This window comes from Phoca vitulina, unplaced genomic scaffold, assembly GCF_004348235.1.
Source record: "Phoca vitulina isolate PV1807 unplaced genomic scaffold, GSC_HSeal_1.0 scaffold17, whole genome shotgun sequence".
Taxonomy (NCBI): Eukaryota; Metazoa; Chordata; class Mammalia; order Carnivora; family Phocidae; genus Phoca; species Phoca vitulina.
This window is the reverse complement of record NW_022589720.1, coordinates 31,925,999-31,944,344: the sequence shown is the minus strand read 5'-3', so window position 1 is coordinate 31,944,344 and position 18,346 is coordinate 31,925,999. Positions and strand designations below refer to the sequence as shown.

At 41.1% G+C, this 18,346-nt stretch overlaps 1 protein-coding gene across 2 annotated transcripts; it reads right to left on the bottom strand.

The window, feature by feature from the left end:
- Window positions 1-375: 375 nt before the first annotated feature.
- CARD6 (caspase recruitment domain family member 6) lies at window positions 376-12,479 on the bottom strand. 2 transcript variants are annotated; one of them, XM_032415410.1, is made up of 3 exons: window positions 12,019-12,479; window positions 10,340-10,891; window positions 376-3,789 (listed from the first exon to the last, which is right to left on the bottom strand). In XM_032415410.1, the coding sequence occupies exons 1-3, from the start codon at window positions 12,299-12,301 to the stop codon at window positions 1,436-1,438; spliced, it is 3,189 nt and encodes a 1,062-aa protein (XP_032271301.1). In that variant the 5' UTR covers window positions 12,302-12,479; the 3' UTR covers window positions 376-1,435. The 2 variants fall into 2 exon arrangements, with proteins under 2 accessions (XP_032271301.1, XP_032271302.1); XM_032415411.1 differs by having other exon boundaries at window positions 12,095-12,181.
- Window positions 12,480-18,346: the final 5,867 nt, after the last annotated feature.

Below are 18,346 nucleotides of genomic sequence, written 5' to 3'. Positions count from 1 at the left end.
GAGATTTAACACCCTCTAAATACTCAATATTAATTGTTTAAAACATTCATAAATGAAGGATGCCTATTGTAGTATGAGAATGTTCTCAGAAATTAGTTATTCCTTTTCAAAGATCATTTTTCATCTATTTATCAATATGGTTTTTTTCCCGGGGTGCCTGGGTGGCTCAGTCGGTAAGCGTCTGCCTTCGGCTCAGGTCATGATCCCAGGGTCCTGGGATCGAGTCCCGCGTCGGGCTCCCTGCTCTGCAGGAAGCCTGCTTCTCCCTCTCCCACTCCCCTGCTTGTGTTCCTGCTCTCGCTGTGTCTCTGTCGAATAAATAAATAAAATTAAAAAAAAAAAAAAAAAAGGTTTTTTTCCCTTGGCGTCCTTGAAGGTGAAAAAAATTTTTTAACCCAGAAAAGACAATGTGGGGCTATTTTAATACTTAAAATTAGTATTAATTTTATAAAAGTTGTAAATTCAAAAACCAGAGGTCTTGATCCGATTTACAAATCTTATTATTTTATTTCTACACCTAGCGAATTTTAACATCGACCTTTAAGTGGCCCTTTATTAATATTTGCTATTATTTACAAACTTAATTAAACTTCACTTGAATTTTCTAAATTTAATGCATTCCTTTTATTTATGCTTGTAGCTGGCAGAACTTATTCAAATGTTTAGGACAGTAATGAATCTAATACAGTAAAATTGTAAAATTTTGTGAATCTTATGTTCTCTTAAACATTGCAATGCTCTTTACAAGCTTTATAACTCTAAAATTAAAAATTTAATTATACATTTTAAGTTGAAATCATGAGGATATCAGATCTTTTAATAAGCCAAATTACCTTAACTATTACAAGTACTTTAAATATAAAACATACACAAATCATACTCAAGTTAATGCAAAATAATTTCATTGGTTTTTAGCTCATTATTTCTGTATGTAAGGGTCAGTTGAGAGATTTACATCATCAAAGCAAATTGTAGCTGTTATCACAAGTAAATGGATTTAAACAGCCCAAACAAACAAGATTATCTGCTTAGTGGCTGATATTGAACCAAAAAGCTTTGACTAAGGCACCTCTGGAGCAGCCAACATCTAGAGCAGTTTTTCTTGCAACACTGAGGCTGCCTGAGCCTTATTTTACGGGGTGGTCTCAACAGCCCCAGTCCTCGGATTCAGGTTATATGTTACCTAATACTTAAGATTGGGTTCAGTTAATTTATTTACTCCTTGATTCTATTCTTAATTCTTTTCATATTTTTCCTTTTGGTAGACACAATTCTTATAGATATTTTAATGATACCAGTTATGCTGTGCATATCTTTTTTTTATTTTTTTCTGTCATGCTAATGATAAGCGTCTCTTACCATCACTGCCACTCTTCTTTAGGTAGCCATATGATAGCAACGGCCTGGGTGAAGGATTTGTTTCATAGTAAGCACTTTAACGTTTCCCTGCCCTCTTGGGCCCTGCTCCTGGATTGTATGACTTAGCCTGTGAAGGACTGGTCCTACATGACTTGTGCTGAGTGGGTCTGGGCTGAGAAGGCTTAGATTGGGAGGCCTGGGGTGGGCATGGCTTGGGCTGAGTGGGTCTGGGCTGAGAAGGCTTAGATTGGGAGCCCTGGGGTGGGCATGGCTTGGGCTGAGTGGGTCTGGGTGGAGAGGGTTTAGCTTGGGAGGGCTGGGGTTGAGTGGGTTTGGGTGGGAAGGGTTTAGCTTGGGAGGGCCAGGGCTGAGTGGGTTTTGTGTGAGTGGGTTTGGGTTGAGAGGGCACAGGTTGGGATTGCTTGAACTGGGATGGCTTGGGCTGGTTGGATGTGAATTGGGAGCTGGGTAAACATTTGCTATTGGGCCTGGGATAGGATCCCATTTGGAAAGCTGGATTTGAAGGCCCATCCTGTGTCTTCAGTTTGGCTCCTTGCTGAGAAGCAGGTCTTACAGGTTTTTGTATGGCTCCTGCTGGTTGAAAGGCCTGGGGGTAAAGACCTTCAATATGGGATATTGTTTTCATAGGCTTCCCAGTTGCCCTAGTTGGCTGTGTTCTCTGGGTATAGGCTTGCTTAGGCTGTGGCTTCCCAGCTGTTCCTGCTGGCTGCAAACTCAGGGACTGGAAGTGACCTAAGTGGGAGACCACTTCCCCAGATCTTTCAAGAGCTCCTGTTGTCTGTGGTCTCTCAGGCCAGGCCTGTACATGATGAGATTTAGGTCTTGGTGGTCTCCCAAATGTTTTATCCATGTGATGTCCCCAAGCAGTTCTTGGAAATTTCATAAATCTTTCAGGTGAATAAAATCTCTGGGGTTGGAAGTCCTGAAACCTAAAACTTTTACCTCGACCATAGTCCCTTGTTTTCTGAAAGGGCCAGGGACGGAACCACTTAGACCTCTGCTCTGACCAAAAATAGGAGCCCATAACCCAGGGGGCTTTCAAAGAAACATGGTTAAAGTCACCTCCAATTCTGGTTGGTAAAGGACAGGAGTTTTCCAATACTGGGGTGTGGTGGAAATTCTGAAGATTCCAGCTAGCCCCAGGTTCTCTTACAGGCGTCTCAGCTGGGCTTTCAGATGAGCTTTCTGGCTGACTGTATCTTTGTTGTCTCTCATCTTTAGCTGTTCCAGCCAGGTTTTCACTAGGGGAACTGTGAATTCCCTGAACGTTCTCAAAGTCTTGGTCTACCTGGATTCCCAACTCCCTGGCCAGGGAGCCCATGTCCTCCATGGACACACATCTGAGTGAAGAGGACATCACTTCCTGCAGAGCTGCTTGAAGACCCTCCATATTCTTCCCTTTCTCCCCAGCTTCCTCCCCCTCCCAAAACAGTAGCTGTGATAGCTTCAACTTTAGAATCCTCTGGAAAAGCTGAGCCTCTTCACTCTCCTGGGCCTGGGGACTGAGGACAAAGTAGAATCTTTCAGTGGCAGCTTCTCCTAAAAACATTAGCAAGTCCCACTCCTTCTCACCTATGTAGTCAGTGAAAAAAAATACAGCTGAGGAAACTTCCACCAAAAAACCAAACTGTGTCCAAAAACTTTCTAAGTCTCCACGGAGGTTGGCCAGAGCAACAGGTTTTTGGAAAAAACTAGGGTTTTCCTTTACACTATCGCTCTCAGGAAAATGCCACGTTATCTCAACCAGGCCATCGGAGATTTGCCGGGGAAGCACTGGGACAGTAAAATCCTGATGGAGAAAGATTTTGTGTGATTGTCCTGGTTGGGCAGGACCAAGCAGTCTGTTAAGGATTCTGGACTTGGAGAAGCTACAGTATCCTAGGCGCACAAAAGAGATGATAGGCATCTTCGGAAACGTTTCTGTGTCCCCTGTAGGCCCTCCTGAAGACTGTGTTGACCACTGTTTCACAATGTCCTTCATGGCCCCTAGCATTAAGATACTTTTGTTGTTTTCTGCATCTGGCAGGAGCAGGGGAAGAGCAAACCGGCACTGATACATGTTTGACATGACTTCACGCTGCAACGAGCTGTCTGAACAGAGCATAGAGGCACAAAGAACATCAAAGGGATGAATGGTTTGTATGTCCCTGATTTCCAAATTCTCTACTCCAGTCAGCAATTCCTCTTTGCCATCCTCACCCGGAGCCTTGTGTCTGAGGATTGTATCTCTGGCTGTCACATCCAGAGCTTGAACTTTCATCAGGAAATTCCATGCTAAATCTCCTGGAGTCTCAGGGGTCCACATACATCCTCGATCTAAGGAGAATTGTTTGACAACATCTGGCAGAAGCTTTCTGCTCCTATCCATGTTCAAACATGACAGGACATCTTTAAACATGTTTTTTCTTTCTGTAAGGAAGAAGATACTCAGTGAATGTCACATTCAGAGTCTAAGCTTCCTTCATGGAGTTTTAAAATTAAATAAGTAATTGACATTTTCATTATGAAAAGATGGAACACAAATAAAGTGAAATTGCCCTTTTTCCACTCTGCCAATTCCACTTTTCTTCTAAGAGATGTCAACATGTTACGAATGTTTGCTTCCTATCCTTATTACGTGCAAGTACATAAGTATGCATGCATATAGAGAAATATACCTTTTGGTTTAGTGGATGCTATTTTATTTTTACATAAATGATATTATACTAAACAAATGATTCTTCAACTTCTTTTCACTTAATGGTATTCTTTGCAAATTCTTCCAAATCGGTTTATACAGAGATTGACTTAATTCATTTTAGCTAATCCATCATATTTCATGATTTAGATGGACCATTACTTATTTAACCATTGTCTACTGATGATCATTTAGATTTTTCAATTTTTTGACTAATGTTTATATGCAGCAATGAAAAACATTGTTAATGCTTCATGATATACATGTGTGAGGAATTTTCTAGGTTGATACTGTTTTCTTTCTTAAATGTATCTCTTGCTAAAGTTTGGAGAAATGGAAGATTTTATTTCCATTAAACATTTCTTAGAATTTATGTGTTGTACCTAATTTCTCCTGATCTCCCATTTTCTAATATACCTCCTAACCACTTCTTGGGAATACAGAAATAGTGCTTAGTAGAGAAAGAAGACCAGAGAGCATTTTCTACTTCTGGTAGATGGCAAACTAGCATAAGATTCTTGGGTCCCCTATAAAAATAACCTGGAAGAGGGGTGCCTGGGTGGCTCAGTCAGTTAAGCATCTGACTCTTGATTTCAGCTCAGGTCACGATCTCAGGGTTGTAGGATCGAGCCCTGTGTTGGGCTCTGCACTCAGCAGGGAGTCTACTTGAGATTCTCTCTCTCCCTCTCCCTCTGCTCCTCATCCTGCTCTCTCTCTCTCTTTCTCAAATAAATATATCTTTAAAAAAAAAAAAAAAAAACCTGGAAGAAACAACAGAAGTGAGCAAAAAGTATGGATTTTAAGAATTAACAAAGGTAACTCTAAGAAATCCTTGGGCAGTCTAAAAGTTGCTTGAATTAGAATATGTTTTGGGGTAAGAAGGTGAGGGAAGAGTTGAGGCTAGCAAAATGGATTCCCAGAGGAGGCAGTGAGAGGATAGGTTGCAGGAAAGCTTTTAGGTCCTGTTCTTGCCTATCACCTATTTTGTCTTTGGACAACAACCCACTATTTCTTCAGCACAAAAACCAGGACTCACACAGGCCAGGCCAAATGTCTACTCTTGACAAGGTAATAACAGGGTTACTATGGAGCTCATCTGGGATACCACCAAGAAGCAACAGAGTAAATCTTATACACAGCAACAATGATACAATCAATAAGCACAGAGCTGGATACAAAGAAAAAGAAAAAGTTAAGAAGCAATAATATCTAGAACCCAATACATTTTTATAAATTTAAAATTCATGAAAACAGCCCAGCTAAGGCAAAAAGAAATGATCAGAGATTTTAGCTGCCAACCACTGAAAGGAGAATTTCAAATTTGAGTCCAGTTAGGTTAATTGGAAACTAAAACAGATTAGAAAAACAAAAAAACCAAAAAAATAAGTCTCTTTGGAGATATTTAACAATCTAGAAGGGCACCTGGGTGGTTCAGTCAGTTAAGCACCTGCCTTGGGCTCAGGTCATGATCTCAGGGTCCTGGGATTGAGCCCTGCATTGGGTTCCCTGCTCCACAGGGAGCCTGCTTCACCCCCTCCCTCTGTCTGCTGCTCCCCCTGCTTGTGCGCGCTCTCTCTCTCTCTCTGTCAAATGAATAAATAAAACCTTAAAAAAAAACAAAAACTTTAGTCTTAGAAAGAGACTTGTAGTCTCAGAGAGGAGGGAGCAACTGGGACAGAAAAAAATATTTGGCTAAATAGTGGCTGAAGATTTTCCAAATTTGGTTTAAAAAAAAGTTTTACAGATTCACAAAACTCTCTAAACCCTAACGAGGATAAAAACAAAATGGCTAAAAAAAAATTTAAGAAAAAAATCTTGAAATCACCCAGAATAAAAATGACACTTATAGGAAACAATGAAAAGACAAAACAAAACAAAACAAAACTGCAGGCTTAGCATCAGAAACAATGGAAGCCAAAAGACAAAGGAATGGCATCCATAAAGTGCTGAAGGCAGAAAAATTGCCAATCTCTAATTCTATACCTAGCAAAAATATCATTCTGGAATGAAAGCAAAATAGACATTTTTCAATAAACAAAACCTAAGAAAATTTCCCACCAGCAGACCTGCACTAAAAGAAATAATAAATAAAATTCTTCAGACTAAAGGGAAACAACATCACATTAAAACTTAGACCTTCAGGGGCGCCTGGGTGGCTCAGTCGTTAAGCGTCTGCCTTCAGCTCAGGTCATGATCCCAGGGTCCTGGGATCGAGCCCCGCATCGGGCTCCCTGCTCGGCAGGAAGCCTGCTTCTCTCTCTCCCACTTACCCTGCTTGTGTTCCCTCTCTGGCTGTCTCTCCCTGTCAAATAAATAAATAAAATTTAATAAATAAATAAATAAATAAATAAATAAAATCTTTGGGAAAAAAAAAACTTAGACCTTCAGGAAGAGGGAAAGGGCGCAGGAAATGGTAAATCTATGGGTTCCTCCCACTGGATGAACTCAACTATAAGCTGGAAGGGAAGGGAGTAGATTGATACAGTCTAGATACAAGCTGACCTTATACAGTACAGAGCACATAGAGCAACACCATAGCCTTCCTGAGACTTAGATCCGATACTGATATTTTTTTGTCATGAAATTTAACATAACAAAAAGCATGACGACTCTTCTCCTTTGAATCAGATTAATTTGGATTTTTTTTCAGTTCCTAGCTACATAGATAAATAAATATTACAGAGGAAAGAGACAGGATAGCCACATGCCTCCAGTCAACTAGAGTGGATTGGTTAGCTATTAGAATTACATTGCAAGTCATAACTACATTATTACTGAAACTTTTCTTTTCTTTCTTTTTTTTTTTTTAAAGATTTTTTAATTTATTTGACAGAGAGAGACACAGTGAGAGAGGGAACACCAGCAGGGGGAGTGGGAGAGGGAGAAGCAGGCTCCCCTCTGAGCAGGGAGCCTGATGCGGGGCTCGATCCCAGGACCCTGAGATCATGACCTGAGCCAAAGGCAGACGCTTAAAGACTGAGCCACCCAGGTGCCCCTTACTGAAACTTTTCTTGACCTGTTTTCCTAAAGGTGTTAGATTGGTTGCAAAAATTAGCCCCAATTAATGGTTTTCTGGATATATTTTGGCTTTCTGCAATATTACTTTGTAAGAAGAAGATGTGGTATATATATACAATGGAATATTATGCAGCCATCAAAAGGAATGAAATCTTGCCATTTGCAACGACGTGGCTGGGACTGGAGGGTATTATGCTGAGCGAAAAAGTCAATGAGAGAAAGACATGTATCATGTGACCTCACTGACATGAGGAATTCTTAATCTCAGGAAACAAACTGAGGGTTGCTGGAGTAGTAGGGGTGGAAGGGATGGGGTGGCTGGGTGATAGACATTGGGGAGGGTATGTGCTATGGTAAGCACTGTGAATTGTGTAAGACTGTTGAATCACAGACCTGTACCTCTGAAACAAATAATACATTATATGTTGAACAAAAGAAAAAAGAAGAAGATAGCAGGAAGGGAAAAATAAAGGGGGGGAAATCAGAGGGGGAGACAAACCATGAGAGACTATGGACTCTGAGAAACAAACTGAGGGTTCTAGAGGGGAGGGGGTGGGGGTATGGGTTAGCCTGGTGATGGGTATTAAAGAGGGCACGTACTGCATGGAGCACTGGGTGTTATGCACAAACAATGAATCATGGAACACTACATCAAAAACTAATGATGTAATGTATGGTGATTAACATAACATAATAAAAAGAAAAGGACATCAGCAAAAAAAAAAAAAAAGAAACAAAACAAATGAAAAAAAGGGGGAAAAAAAGAGAGAGAGAGAGGGAAAAAGACAAACCAAGAAACAGACTTTTAACTATAGAGAACAAACTGATGGTTACCAGAGGGGAGGTGGGTGAGGGATGGGTGAAATAGGGGATGGGGATTAAAGAGCACACTTATCATGATGAGCACTGGATGTTGTATGGAAGTGCTGAGTCACTATATTGCATACCTGAAACTAGTATAACACTGTATGTTAACTATACTGGAAGTAAAATAAAAAACTTCATAAAAAAAAAAAAAGTGGTATGTAATTTTCCCCAGTCCTTTAATTTGCACTGTCTTTGTGATATACTTTGACCAAAAGAATGTGGCAGAGTGATGGTGTAATGGGTTGAATTATGTCTACTCCCCAGTCCCCTGCAAAAAAAAAAAAAAAAGTTGTGTTGAAGTCCCCAGTACCTCAGTATGTGGCCTTATCTGTAAATAAAATCTTCACAGAGGTCAAGTTAAAATGAGGGCACTAGGGTTGGCCCCGTCCAATATGACTGGTATCCCTACAAAAAGGGGAAATTTGAAAACAGAGACATGCACAGAGGGAAAATGATTTGAAGACACAGAGAGAAGATGGTCATCTACAAGCCAGGGAATAACTGAGGCTACGAGAAACTAGGGAGAGAAGACTGGAACAGCTCCTTCCCCAATGCCTGCAGAGATGGTATGACCCTGCTAACACCTTGGTTTCAGACCTCTGGCCTCCATAACCATGAGACAATAAATTTCCCATTGTTCTAAGCCACCCTTTGTAGTACTTTGGTGAGCCCTAGGAAACTAATACAGATGGCATGATAGTTCTGAGTCTAAGCCTCCTCCGCTCTCTGTCTCTCTTTCTCTCTCCCTCTCTCTCACCTTCTCTCTCTTATACTCCTCTGTGCTCACCATAAGAATATGCCCCATCTAGAATAAGTCTGAGAATAAGTCCGGACTAGCCAGCCAGGAGATGACAGACTAGTCCATAGCCAGCTGACCACAGACACTTGAATAAACCCAGGAAAGACCAGAAGAACTGCCTAGCCACCAACAGAGACTCTTACCGTTTTGATAAGCTTTGTTATGCAGCACTACTGTTGCAGTAAATAACTGATACAGAAAACAAGATCACACAAACCAAACAGTAACATGTAAGAAACACATCATATTAGAATGTTACCTATGGAGGAATGGAGAATGAAGAAAAAATGGAATAAGCAGACAAAAGGGTTTTGTTTTGTTTTGTTTTGTTTTTTGCAGAATAGTGATACTATGCAATGAATAATTAAGTCAACACTACACAAAAACTGAAATATGTAAATAAATAAAAATTAATAATGAGGCCTAAAAATAATTATGGACTGGAGAGGTATGGGGGTGGGACAAGATTTGTGTTGTGGGTTAAATTATGTACCCCTCAAATTCATATGTTGAAATCCTAACCCCCAGTAGCTCAGGATGTGACATTATTTGGAAGTAGGGTCACTGCAGATATAATTAGTTAAGATGAGGTCATTAGGGTGGGCCCTAATCCAATATGACTAATGTCCTTACAAAAGGGGGAAATTTGGACCTAGAGGAACGCACTCAGGGAGACAACTGGTGAAGATGAAGGCAGATGAGAAGGATATTTTTACAAGCCAAAGAATGCCAAAGATTTCCAGCAAACCACCAGAAACTAGGAACAGATTCTCCTTTACAGCCTTCAGAAGTAACCAACCTTATAGACACCTTGATTTCTGCCTTCTAGCCTCCAAACTGAGATAGTAATAAATTTCTGTTGTTTATTGTTTAAGGTCCCCCATTTGTGGTACTTGACTAAAGCAGCCCTAGCAAACTAATACAAGGTGTGATGAGGAGGACATTACTCCTCTCCTACCTAGAACTGGATGATGAATCCCCAGGATTTGAACTGAATGGGAGATGATAGTTACCTTTCCCCTCCTCTACTCAGAACTTGGTGATATTTGGTGATATTTATTTTCATAAACAATATCTCTCCAAATGAAACATTTCTCAGTTTTCTAATTTTCATTGAGAAATATTCCAATTAAAGATACTTATATAATTTCCCTTACCACGATGGCAATTTATGACTAGATCAAACCAAGTAACAATATTTTGGGATCTTATCCATTCATCACAGGCTCCTGTCTGATTTTCACTTCAGTAGTTAGGCCCATAACCTCCATATCCCATTGGTCACAAAGGCACTAAAATGACTTAATTTGAGCATTACAAGGTAACACCTAAAATTAGTGGTTAGCAACTTCTTATATGTATCATGGGTGACTGCAGAAACCTATAAGCTGACAATCAGTATTTATTTTTGCTTATACTGTCCACCATTGTGTAGGTCCTGGGTCTTCCTCTCTGTCAACACCCACCTCTAAGGAAATTCCAGGCTAGGGAGGCATAAAGAATCTCTGAGTAGCTGCTTTTCTGCTGACATCTGGTGCCCTTCCTCACCCCTTCTCCCCGTTAGGGCATGGAAACCTAAAAATAAATTGTTCCCATACCTTCAATCCTTTTCTCCTCCTCCAATGACATGCCAGTTTCTGAATCCTCATAGCTCTGTTCTTCATCAGAGAAGTGCGTGGTTTCTGAAAATACAGAACCCTCTTCACCATCATAAACACTGTGTTCTGAGTCATTATAATTCTCTTCTTCCACAGCAGGCTCTGCATCTTCAGAGTATCCAAGAGATTCTAGATATTCCTCTTTTCCTAAGTACAGAGAATCATCTGGCTCCTCGTATCTCTGTCCATCCTGTAAATATGCAATAGTTGCTGGAATTTCATATTCAGTGTTCTCAAATGAAGGTGGCAATATGACTTTGGGTGTGTTGTATTCCTTCTCATTTTCCCTGGGGGTCCAAGCAGTTTCTTTATGACTAGTTTTCTTGTCCCCGAAGGATTCAGAGGTTCCCATATCCAGGTGTTCTTTCTCTGTGAAGGACACTGTGATCTCAGGATTCTCAGGCTGTTTCTCTCCAGAGGAAAAAACATCTTCTGAATTCTTGCTTACCCTTATAGGCTGAGGAGGTCCTATATTCTCATGCTTTAAAAATTCTGAAAAGAACAAGAAAGGGGGGGACAGTTGTTTCATTTTTCCAAATTAACAAAAAGAAATTTTATAATATCTTGAGTTTCCAAGACCTCAAAGCATCATCTCTCTTCTTTATTTCAAAACTGGAGGATAGGAATACCTAGCATTTCCCACACAAATAACAAGTCAACTGTCATTCTTTCTCTCACTGGAAAAAAATCAGATCACATTCCTACCTTGCTCAAAAGTTTGAGTTCTTCTTAGCAAACTCTAAGAGTACATGAGTAAAACAGAAAATGTGAATCCTATAAATAGTGCTTACTTGTGGTCTTACTGTGACCCAAAACCAACTCAGATTTCCTAGGGCCATTGCTAATGAAATCTGATCCTAATAATTTCTAATCAGGAAGCAAATAGCTCGAATTTGGAATAGTAAGTCCTAGAAATAATAGTATCTATTTCTCTAAGCACATGGGTCTTGTCCTGCATTAGAGATCATTTGCATTAACCTTTTTATCTGAGCCTCTACCTCTCTAATATCTCTTAAAATGATTTTCAATATTTTTTAGAATTTTAGAAAAAGGAGCTGCACCTGCCTCTAGTGATAATCTACAGAATTGCTAAATCCATTCTGGAAGAATTACTCCTTCATCTGCCGAGCACTATCTTTAAACATTGGAGAATTAGCATTTGAATTGCTCCAGAAAAGTAGGCTTCTGCTGGCATTCTTATCACAGAAAAAAAATGAAGTTACTGATCCACCATGTATGTGTGCTAAAAATCATTTTTCTGATATTTCCAAAATCGTTATAGTAAGTGAAAGAGGCAGCTTTGGTCTTGGGGTTGTTAAATATCCATGAATTTACTTATTGAATAGTAAGCAGTTTATACTAGCACTAAAAAAAAAAAAAAAAAAAAAAAAACCTTCAAGTTTTGGATACAGTTTCAACAAAAAATCATCAATCCCCTAAACCAATAAGATACATTGTTCCCTGCTTTTAAGATCCTGGACACTTTTACCCTCTATCACATTTCAGTGAAAACTATCTCTGGGAGATAGACCAATGAAAACAAAAGGCAATCATTTTCTTTTTTCAGGAAATCTGCCTTGTCTCTCTCACCCCCCAAAAAGTATAGAAATCCAACTTACCATGCCGTAAGCCCCAAATGGTAGCTGACTCTGGAAAAGTACTAAGTAAACACTTGAGAAAATGCTGACAGCTCACCTCTCCCTTTTTCTGTACCAAAATTAACAGCTTTCGACTTTTCTTCAGGGGATCTGTAATTTTCTCCAGAGTCTCATACTCTTCCTCAGAAACCAGCCTCCGAGAGGTTAATGTATCTAAGACAGAATCAGGATCTTCTTGGAGGATTTCAAGTAACTTTTTTCGTTCTCTTTCTATGATCTCTGAAGGAACACTCCCCGCAGCCATTGTTCTTCTGTCCTCTAGACCAGGAAGTGGATTACGAAACCATTCCAATAGTAAATAAATACAAGTTTAAAAAAAAATGGCAAAGAATAATTCTATTTGGCAAAGATTAAACAGGTCAAAGGTGCCCGGCACTGGAGAGAGTGGGTACAAACAAGGCAAGACAGTGTGGAAATCTAGCCCTGAGCCCACCCAGGCCTGGCTCCGTATAGACTATCTATCTTCCCCCTTTTTTTTTTTTAATCATGTTATGTTAGTCACTGTACAATACGTCATTAGTTTTTGATGTAGTGTTCCACGCTTCATTGTTTTCGTATAACACCCAGTGCTCCATGCAGTACGTGTCCTCCTTAATACCCATCACCGGGCTAGCCCATCCCCCCACCCCCCTCCCCTCTAGAACCCTCAGTTTGTTTCTCAGAGTCCATAGTCTCTCATGGTTCGTCTCCCCTTCGATTCCACCCCCACCCCCCCACCCCCCCGCTTCATTTTTCCCTTCCGTAGCATGGCGGACATTAGATTATCTACTCTTTTGATGACTTGAGTCCATCTCATCTTGACTCAGCCCCAGGGTCAATTGCTCCGAGAAGTCTCTCTTGAACTTCAGTTTGGACTAGGTATTCCCTGCTCTGAGCTCTATTTGTGATAAGAATGTGAATTGATTAACTCTTTCAGGAGAGAAATCTGGCAATAGGCAGCAAAAAATAAATAAATGCTGATAGATAAACACACAAATTTATACCATTTGACTCAGCAACTTCATTTCTAGGAAATTATCTCAAAGAAATAATCAGACAAATGCCCAAAGATATATGTGCAAGAATCTGCATGACAACATTGTTTATAACAGCGGAAAACTTAAAATAACCAGGATTTCCATAAATTGGGGATTTGTGGAATAAATGTTGATACATCAACAGTGAAACAGAAAAAAACAGTTTAAAAGGATGAAGCAGGGTGCCTGGCTGGCTCAGTCTGTAGAGCATGAGACTCTTGATCTAAGAGTCACGAGCGCAACCCCCACGTTGGGGGTAGAGTTTACTTAAAGAAAAATAAATAAATAAATAAAAGGATGAAGTAAGTCTATGTATATTGACAACTAGTGCTATCCATGATATATTGTTATGAAAGACAGAAAGTTACACATCCCACTTTTGTTTAAAAAATTAAAATGTGTATAATGTACATATATAAAATGTATATATAGATATATATTTAAAAGAAGACAGGAGAGAGATACCCCAATTGTAACACTGGTTATCTCTGGGGATACTTTAAACACTACTGCATATTTAATAGTTTACATTTTTGTTTCTATTAGCAGACTTCAGTTTTTATTTATTTATTTTTTAGATTTTATTTATTTATTTATTTGAGAGAGAGAGTATGTGTGAGTGCATGTGCGTGCAAGGTGGGGGAGGGGGTAGACAAGCAGATTCCGTGCTGAGCACGGAGACCTACATGTTACGGAACCTGGACTGGATCGCCCGTCGGAAGGACCAAGCGGCACCCGGAGATCTTGGAGGACAGGAAGTTTATTCAACGCCAGCACACTCAGAGGAGAGCGGTCTCCAAAGGTCTCAGCCCCGAGTACAAAGGGGGCAATTTATACACTTCTACTTCCGCATACTTGGCACTTTTGGCACGTGCGAGAAGCGGGACAGGGAGAAGAACCCAGATTGGTGTGTGTGGGAAGCAGAGCAGGGAGAAGAACCTGGAAGAGCCCCAGGGCAAGGACTGGGACTCTCACTGGCTTAGTCGGCCATCTCAGGACACAGATTTTCCTTACCATACACAGCTCAATCTCACGACCCTGAGATCATGACCTGAGCTGAAATCAAGAGTAGGAGGCTTAACCAACTAAGCCACGCAAATACCCAACTATTTAGTTGGTCTTTTTTTTTTTTTAGTATTTATTTATTTATTTGAGAGAGAGAGCACACGAGTGGGAGGGGCAGAGGGAGAATCCCAGGCAGACTCCACGCTGAGCACAGAGCCCGACCCAGGGCCTCTCCCACAACACCAAGATCATGACCTGAGTGGAAACCAAGAGTCATACACTTAACTGACTGAACTACCCAAGCTCCCCTAGTTGGTCTTTATTTACAGTGCCATAGTTCACAAGAACCTGAAGACAATCTAAGTAACTATCAACAGGATACTAGATGAATAAACTGTAGTATTTCATGTAACAGTATGCACTATTCAAAAAGAATGAACTTCAGTGACCCACAATATAATCATAAAAATATAAAAGGAAAATTTTAAGTCCCAAAAGATTATATACCGCATGATACCCTTTTTAAAAGTTGAATGTAACTTAAATACATACACATGCATACACACATTTTAGGAATATACATGGAGTAATTAAAATTATATAAAGTGTGGGGGCGCCTGGGTGGCTCAGTCGTTAAGCGTCTGCCTTCGGCTCAGGCCATGATCCCAGGGTCCTGGGATCGAGCCCTGCATCAGGCTCCCTGCTCGGCCGGAAGCCTGCTTCTCCCTCTCCCACTCCCCCTGCTTGTGTTCCCTCTCTCGCTGTGTCTCTCTCTGTCAAATAAATAAATAAAATCTTTAAAAAAAAAAAAAATTATATAAAGTGTGGGTGCCTAGCTCAGTTGGTAAAGCATGCAACTCTTGATCTTAGGGTTTTAAGTTCAAGCCCCACGTTGGGCGTAGAGATTACTTAAAAATAAAATCTTTAGGGCGCCTGGGTGGCTCAGGCATTAAGTGTCTGCCTTCGGCTCAGGTCATGATCCCAGGGTCCTGGGATCGAGCCCCGCATTGGGCTCCCTGTTCGGCGGGAAGCCTGCTTCTCCCTCTCCCACTCCCCTGCTTGTGTTCCCTCTCTCTCTGTGTCTCTCTGTTAAATAAATAAAATCTTAAAAAAAAATAAAATCTTTAAAAAAATTATATAAAATGAAAAGTAAGGAAATAATAAAGTTAAGAAGGGTGGTTACCTAGGTTCAGGAGAAGTTGGGGATAAGATGGGATAAGGGGACAGGGAGATTATGGAGTTAGACGTAGGATATCATCCAGGGATGAGTTTAAAGGTCCTTACTATATTATTAAAGGTAATTAAATATGTAAATAAAGGCAGGGATCAATGCTGCATGGACCAATGCTGAGGATGTATTAAGAATCAAGGATAATAATTCAATTCTACTGTCCCTGAGGTTGAAAAAAGATTAAGCAAATCCTTATGTAATATTAAAAATTAATTTTAGGTAAGAGTTTTAACTAAATGTGCCTCAAAAGTAGAAATTTTGGGGCGCCTGGGTGGCCCAGTCGTTAAGCATCTGCCTTCGGCTCAGGTCATGATCCTGCGGTCCTGGGATCGAGTCCCACATTGGGTTCCCTGCTCCACGGGAAGCCTGCTTCTCCCTCTCCCGCTCCCTCTGCTTGTGTTCCCTCTCTCGCTGTGTCTCTCTCTGTCAAAAAAAAAAAAAAAAAGTTGATCCATGCCACCTAACCCTGGCATTTGGATAGGAACCTGGAAGTTATAAACTGGCTTTGAAGAGCCAGGGGTTTTCCTGATCAGGGCCAAAATAGTGTAGTATCAGAAACAACCACTTTACATCAAGGAGCAGGAAAAATATTTCACTTTGTCTACAGTTCTGGGAGGGTCTGAGGTAAAAGAGAATTTCACACAGTGCCTGTCAAACTGCTTGCTTGGGTCCTCAGTGGTTGCCACCTGCCCTACCTTTCCTAATCGCATTTCTTCTAACACCCGTACTAGGCAGAATAATGATCTCCCACTGTCCTTCCCAATGTCTATGTCCTAATTAATACAACCTATAAATATGTTAGGTTACATAGCAAGGGACAATTAAGGTTACAAATAAAGGTTGCTAAATCAGCTGATCTTGAGCTGAGGAAGTTGTCTGGCGGGGCCAATGCAATCACAAGGGGCTGTTAAAAAATAAACTGAGGCATATTTAAAATTTGAAGTTTGAGCAAAATTCAGTTCTAACAGGGCAGTGCCCAATGAGAAGTGGGTTAGGAATGCTCAGCCTTCTGGAGCCAGGGGAAAGGAGAAAGTGCAAAAGTAAAGAAAGGAAATTGATTGGCTATAGCTTTAGGCCTAGTTAGTTGTTTGTGATTGGTTGTCCTTAGTGGTTGTTTTGTTTGTTGGCTTTTATTTAAATAATCTCTACACGCAACATGGGGCTCGAACTCACTACCCAAGATCAAGAGTCCATGCTCCTCTGACTGAGCCAGCCAGGCACCCTGTCCTTAGTGTTTTGGTTTTCCAATCCTGAGGCATTTACAGGCTTAGATTTCTGTTTGCTTAGGTCCCCAAAGCATTAGAGCCACCTCAGTTCAATGACCTCCTTGTTTAACTTAACAGGGCCTTAAAAGTAGAAGAGGGACGCAGAAGGGTGTGATATGAGACTCTTAACTGGATTTAAATAAGCCAAGGAATGCTGACAGCCTCTAGAAACTTAAAAAAGTGACAACAGATCTTCCAGAGCCTCCAAGAAAATAATGCAGCCCTGCCCACACTTTGACCTGGGCCCAGTGAGACCAATCTCAGACTCGTGACCACAACCGTAATGTGTGTTTTAACTGCAGTTAAGAAGAACACTTAATAGAGATCTACCCTCTTAACAGATTTTAGGTGTACATATACAGTATTGTTAACTATAGGCACAATGAGGTACAACATATCTCCAGAATTTATTCCTCTTGAGTAAATGAAATTTTTTAAAAAGCAGTATAGCTTAATTAATTTGTTTTGTTTTAAGCCACTAACTTTGTGGTAACTACTTAGAACAGTAGTAAGAAACTAAGACAGCATCTAATCCAGAAAGCCCCCTGAATGGCAGTTTGGTCCAAGCATTCACAAGTTGGCCTCCTCTTTACCCCCTATTTACTGTTTCCATGAGGACAGGGACTGTCCTATAAACCCCTGATTCCTAGAGTTCATTTTGTTCTGCCACCGACTAGTCCGTCACTTTTGCTATTTCACATGTGACAGGTAAAGAATTCTCGGTTTACATAGAATGTAAGCACATTATATGGCTCTTTGGGATCTTTTTCCCTGTTAACTCTTAAATGTTTGAATTTTTTGTTGTTTTGCGAGAGTGGGGGCGTTGCTGGGTAAGAGGTTACAACTGGATTAGCGTCTATCAAGATCTGGAAACCACCAACTCAGAATCTATTTAGAAAGGGCTTAAGTACAGACTTCCAGGCCCTACCTACCTAAAGGGGCGAATCAGATTTCCTCACATCGGGGTACAGGAAACTATATTCAAAGTTTCCACGTGTGATCCCTTAGCATACTTAAATTTTACATCAAAAATTTGCCTCTAAACTACTACAGTTAGAAAAAACATTATTCGGCCGCCTGGGTGGCTCAGTTGGTTAAGCGACTGCCTTCGGCTCAGGTCATGATCCTGGAGTCCCTGGATCGAGTCCCGCATCGGGCTCCCTGCTTGGCAGGGAGTCTGCTTCTCCCTCTGACCCTCCCCCCTCTCATGCTCTCTGTCTCTCATTCTCTCTCTCAAATAAATAAATAAAATCTTTAAAAAAATAAAAAAATAAAATTAAATTAAAAAAAAGAAAGAAAAAACATTATTCGCCTTTCTTTTTAACATTCGGAGCCCAGCTCCTCAGAGGCCGGTCCGTGCCTCCTAACCGCCGGCGACCTCCCGGAGAACCAGGGTCAGCCACAAGCTTCCAGCCGGGTGAGGAGGGATCTGGAGGGGCCAGTTTCTCCCAGATCGGAATCCCAGTCCCATCCGGCACCCTCCACGCCGGGAGCGCGGAGGCACCCCCAGGTTCCCCACCAGCTCGGGGACCGAAATCCACGATGTGGCCACAAATCCGGAACACGAGGAGGCGGGAGAGCAGGAGCATTCGCACAAAGAACCGAGTTCTGGCATCAAGGCAGTTCTCGACCACGGCGGGTCCGGCGAACACACACCCGTTCCGACGCCAGGAAGCCGTGAGCCCTCCCGCCGGCGGAGCGCCGAAACCCCTATTGGCCCTGCCTTGCTCTGCATCCTCCTTTAGACCCCACCCCCACTGCGGCTACGGACG

Coding starts and splice junctions, on each gene's coding strand:
- CARD6 (XM_032415410.1), bottom strand. CDS start 12,301: ATGGCTGCGGGGAGTGTTCCTTCAGAGATCATAGAAAGAGAACGAAAA. Junction 10,892..12,018: donor CATTTGGGGCTTACGGCATG/GTAAGTTGGATT, acceptor TGTTCTTTTCAG/AATTTTTAAAGCATGAGAAT. Junction 3,790..10,339: donor GGAGGAGAAAAGGATTGAAG/GTATGGGAACAA, acceptor TCTTCCTTACAG/AAAGAAAAAACATGTTTAAA.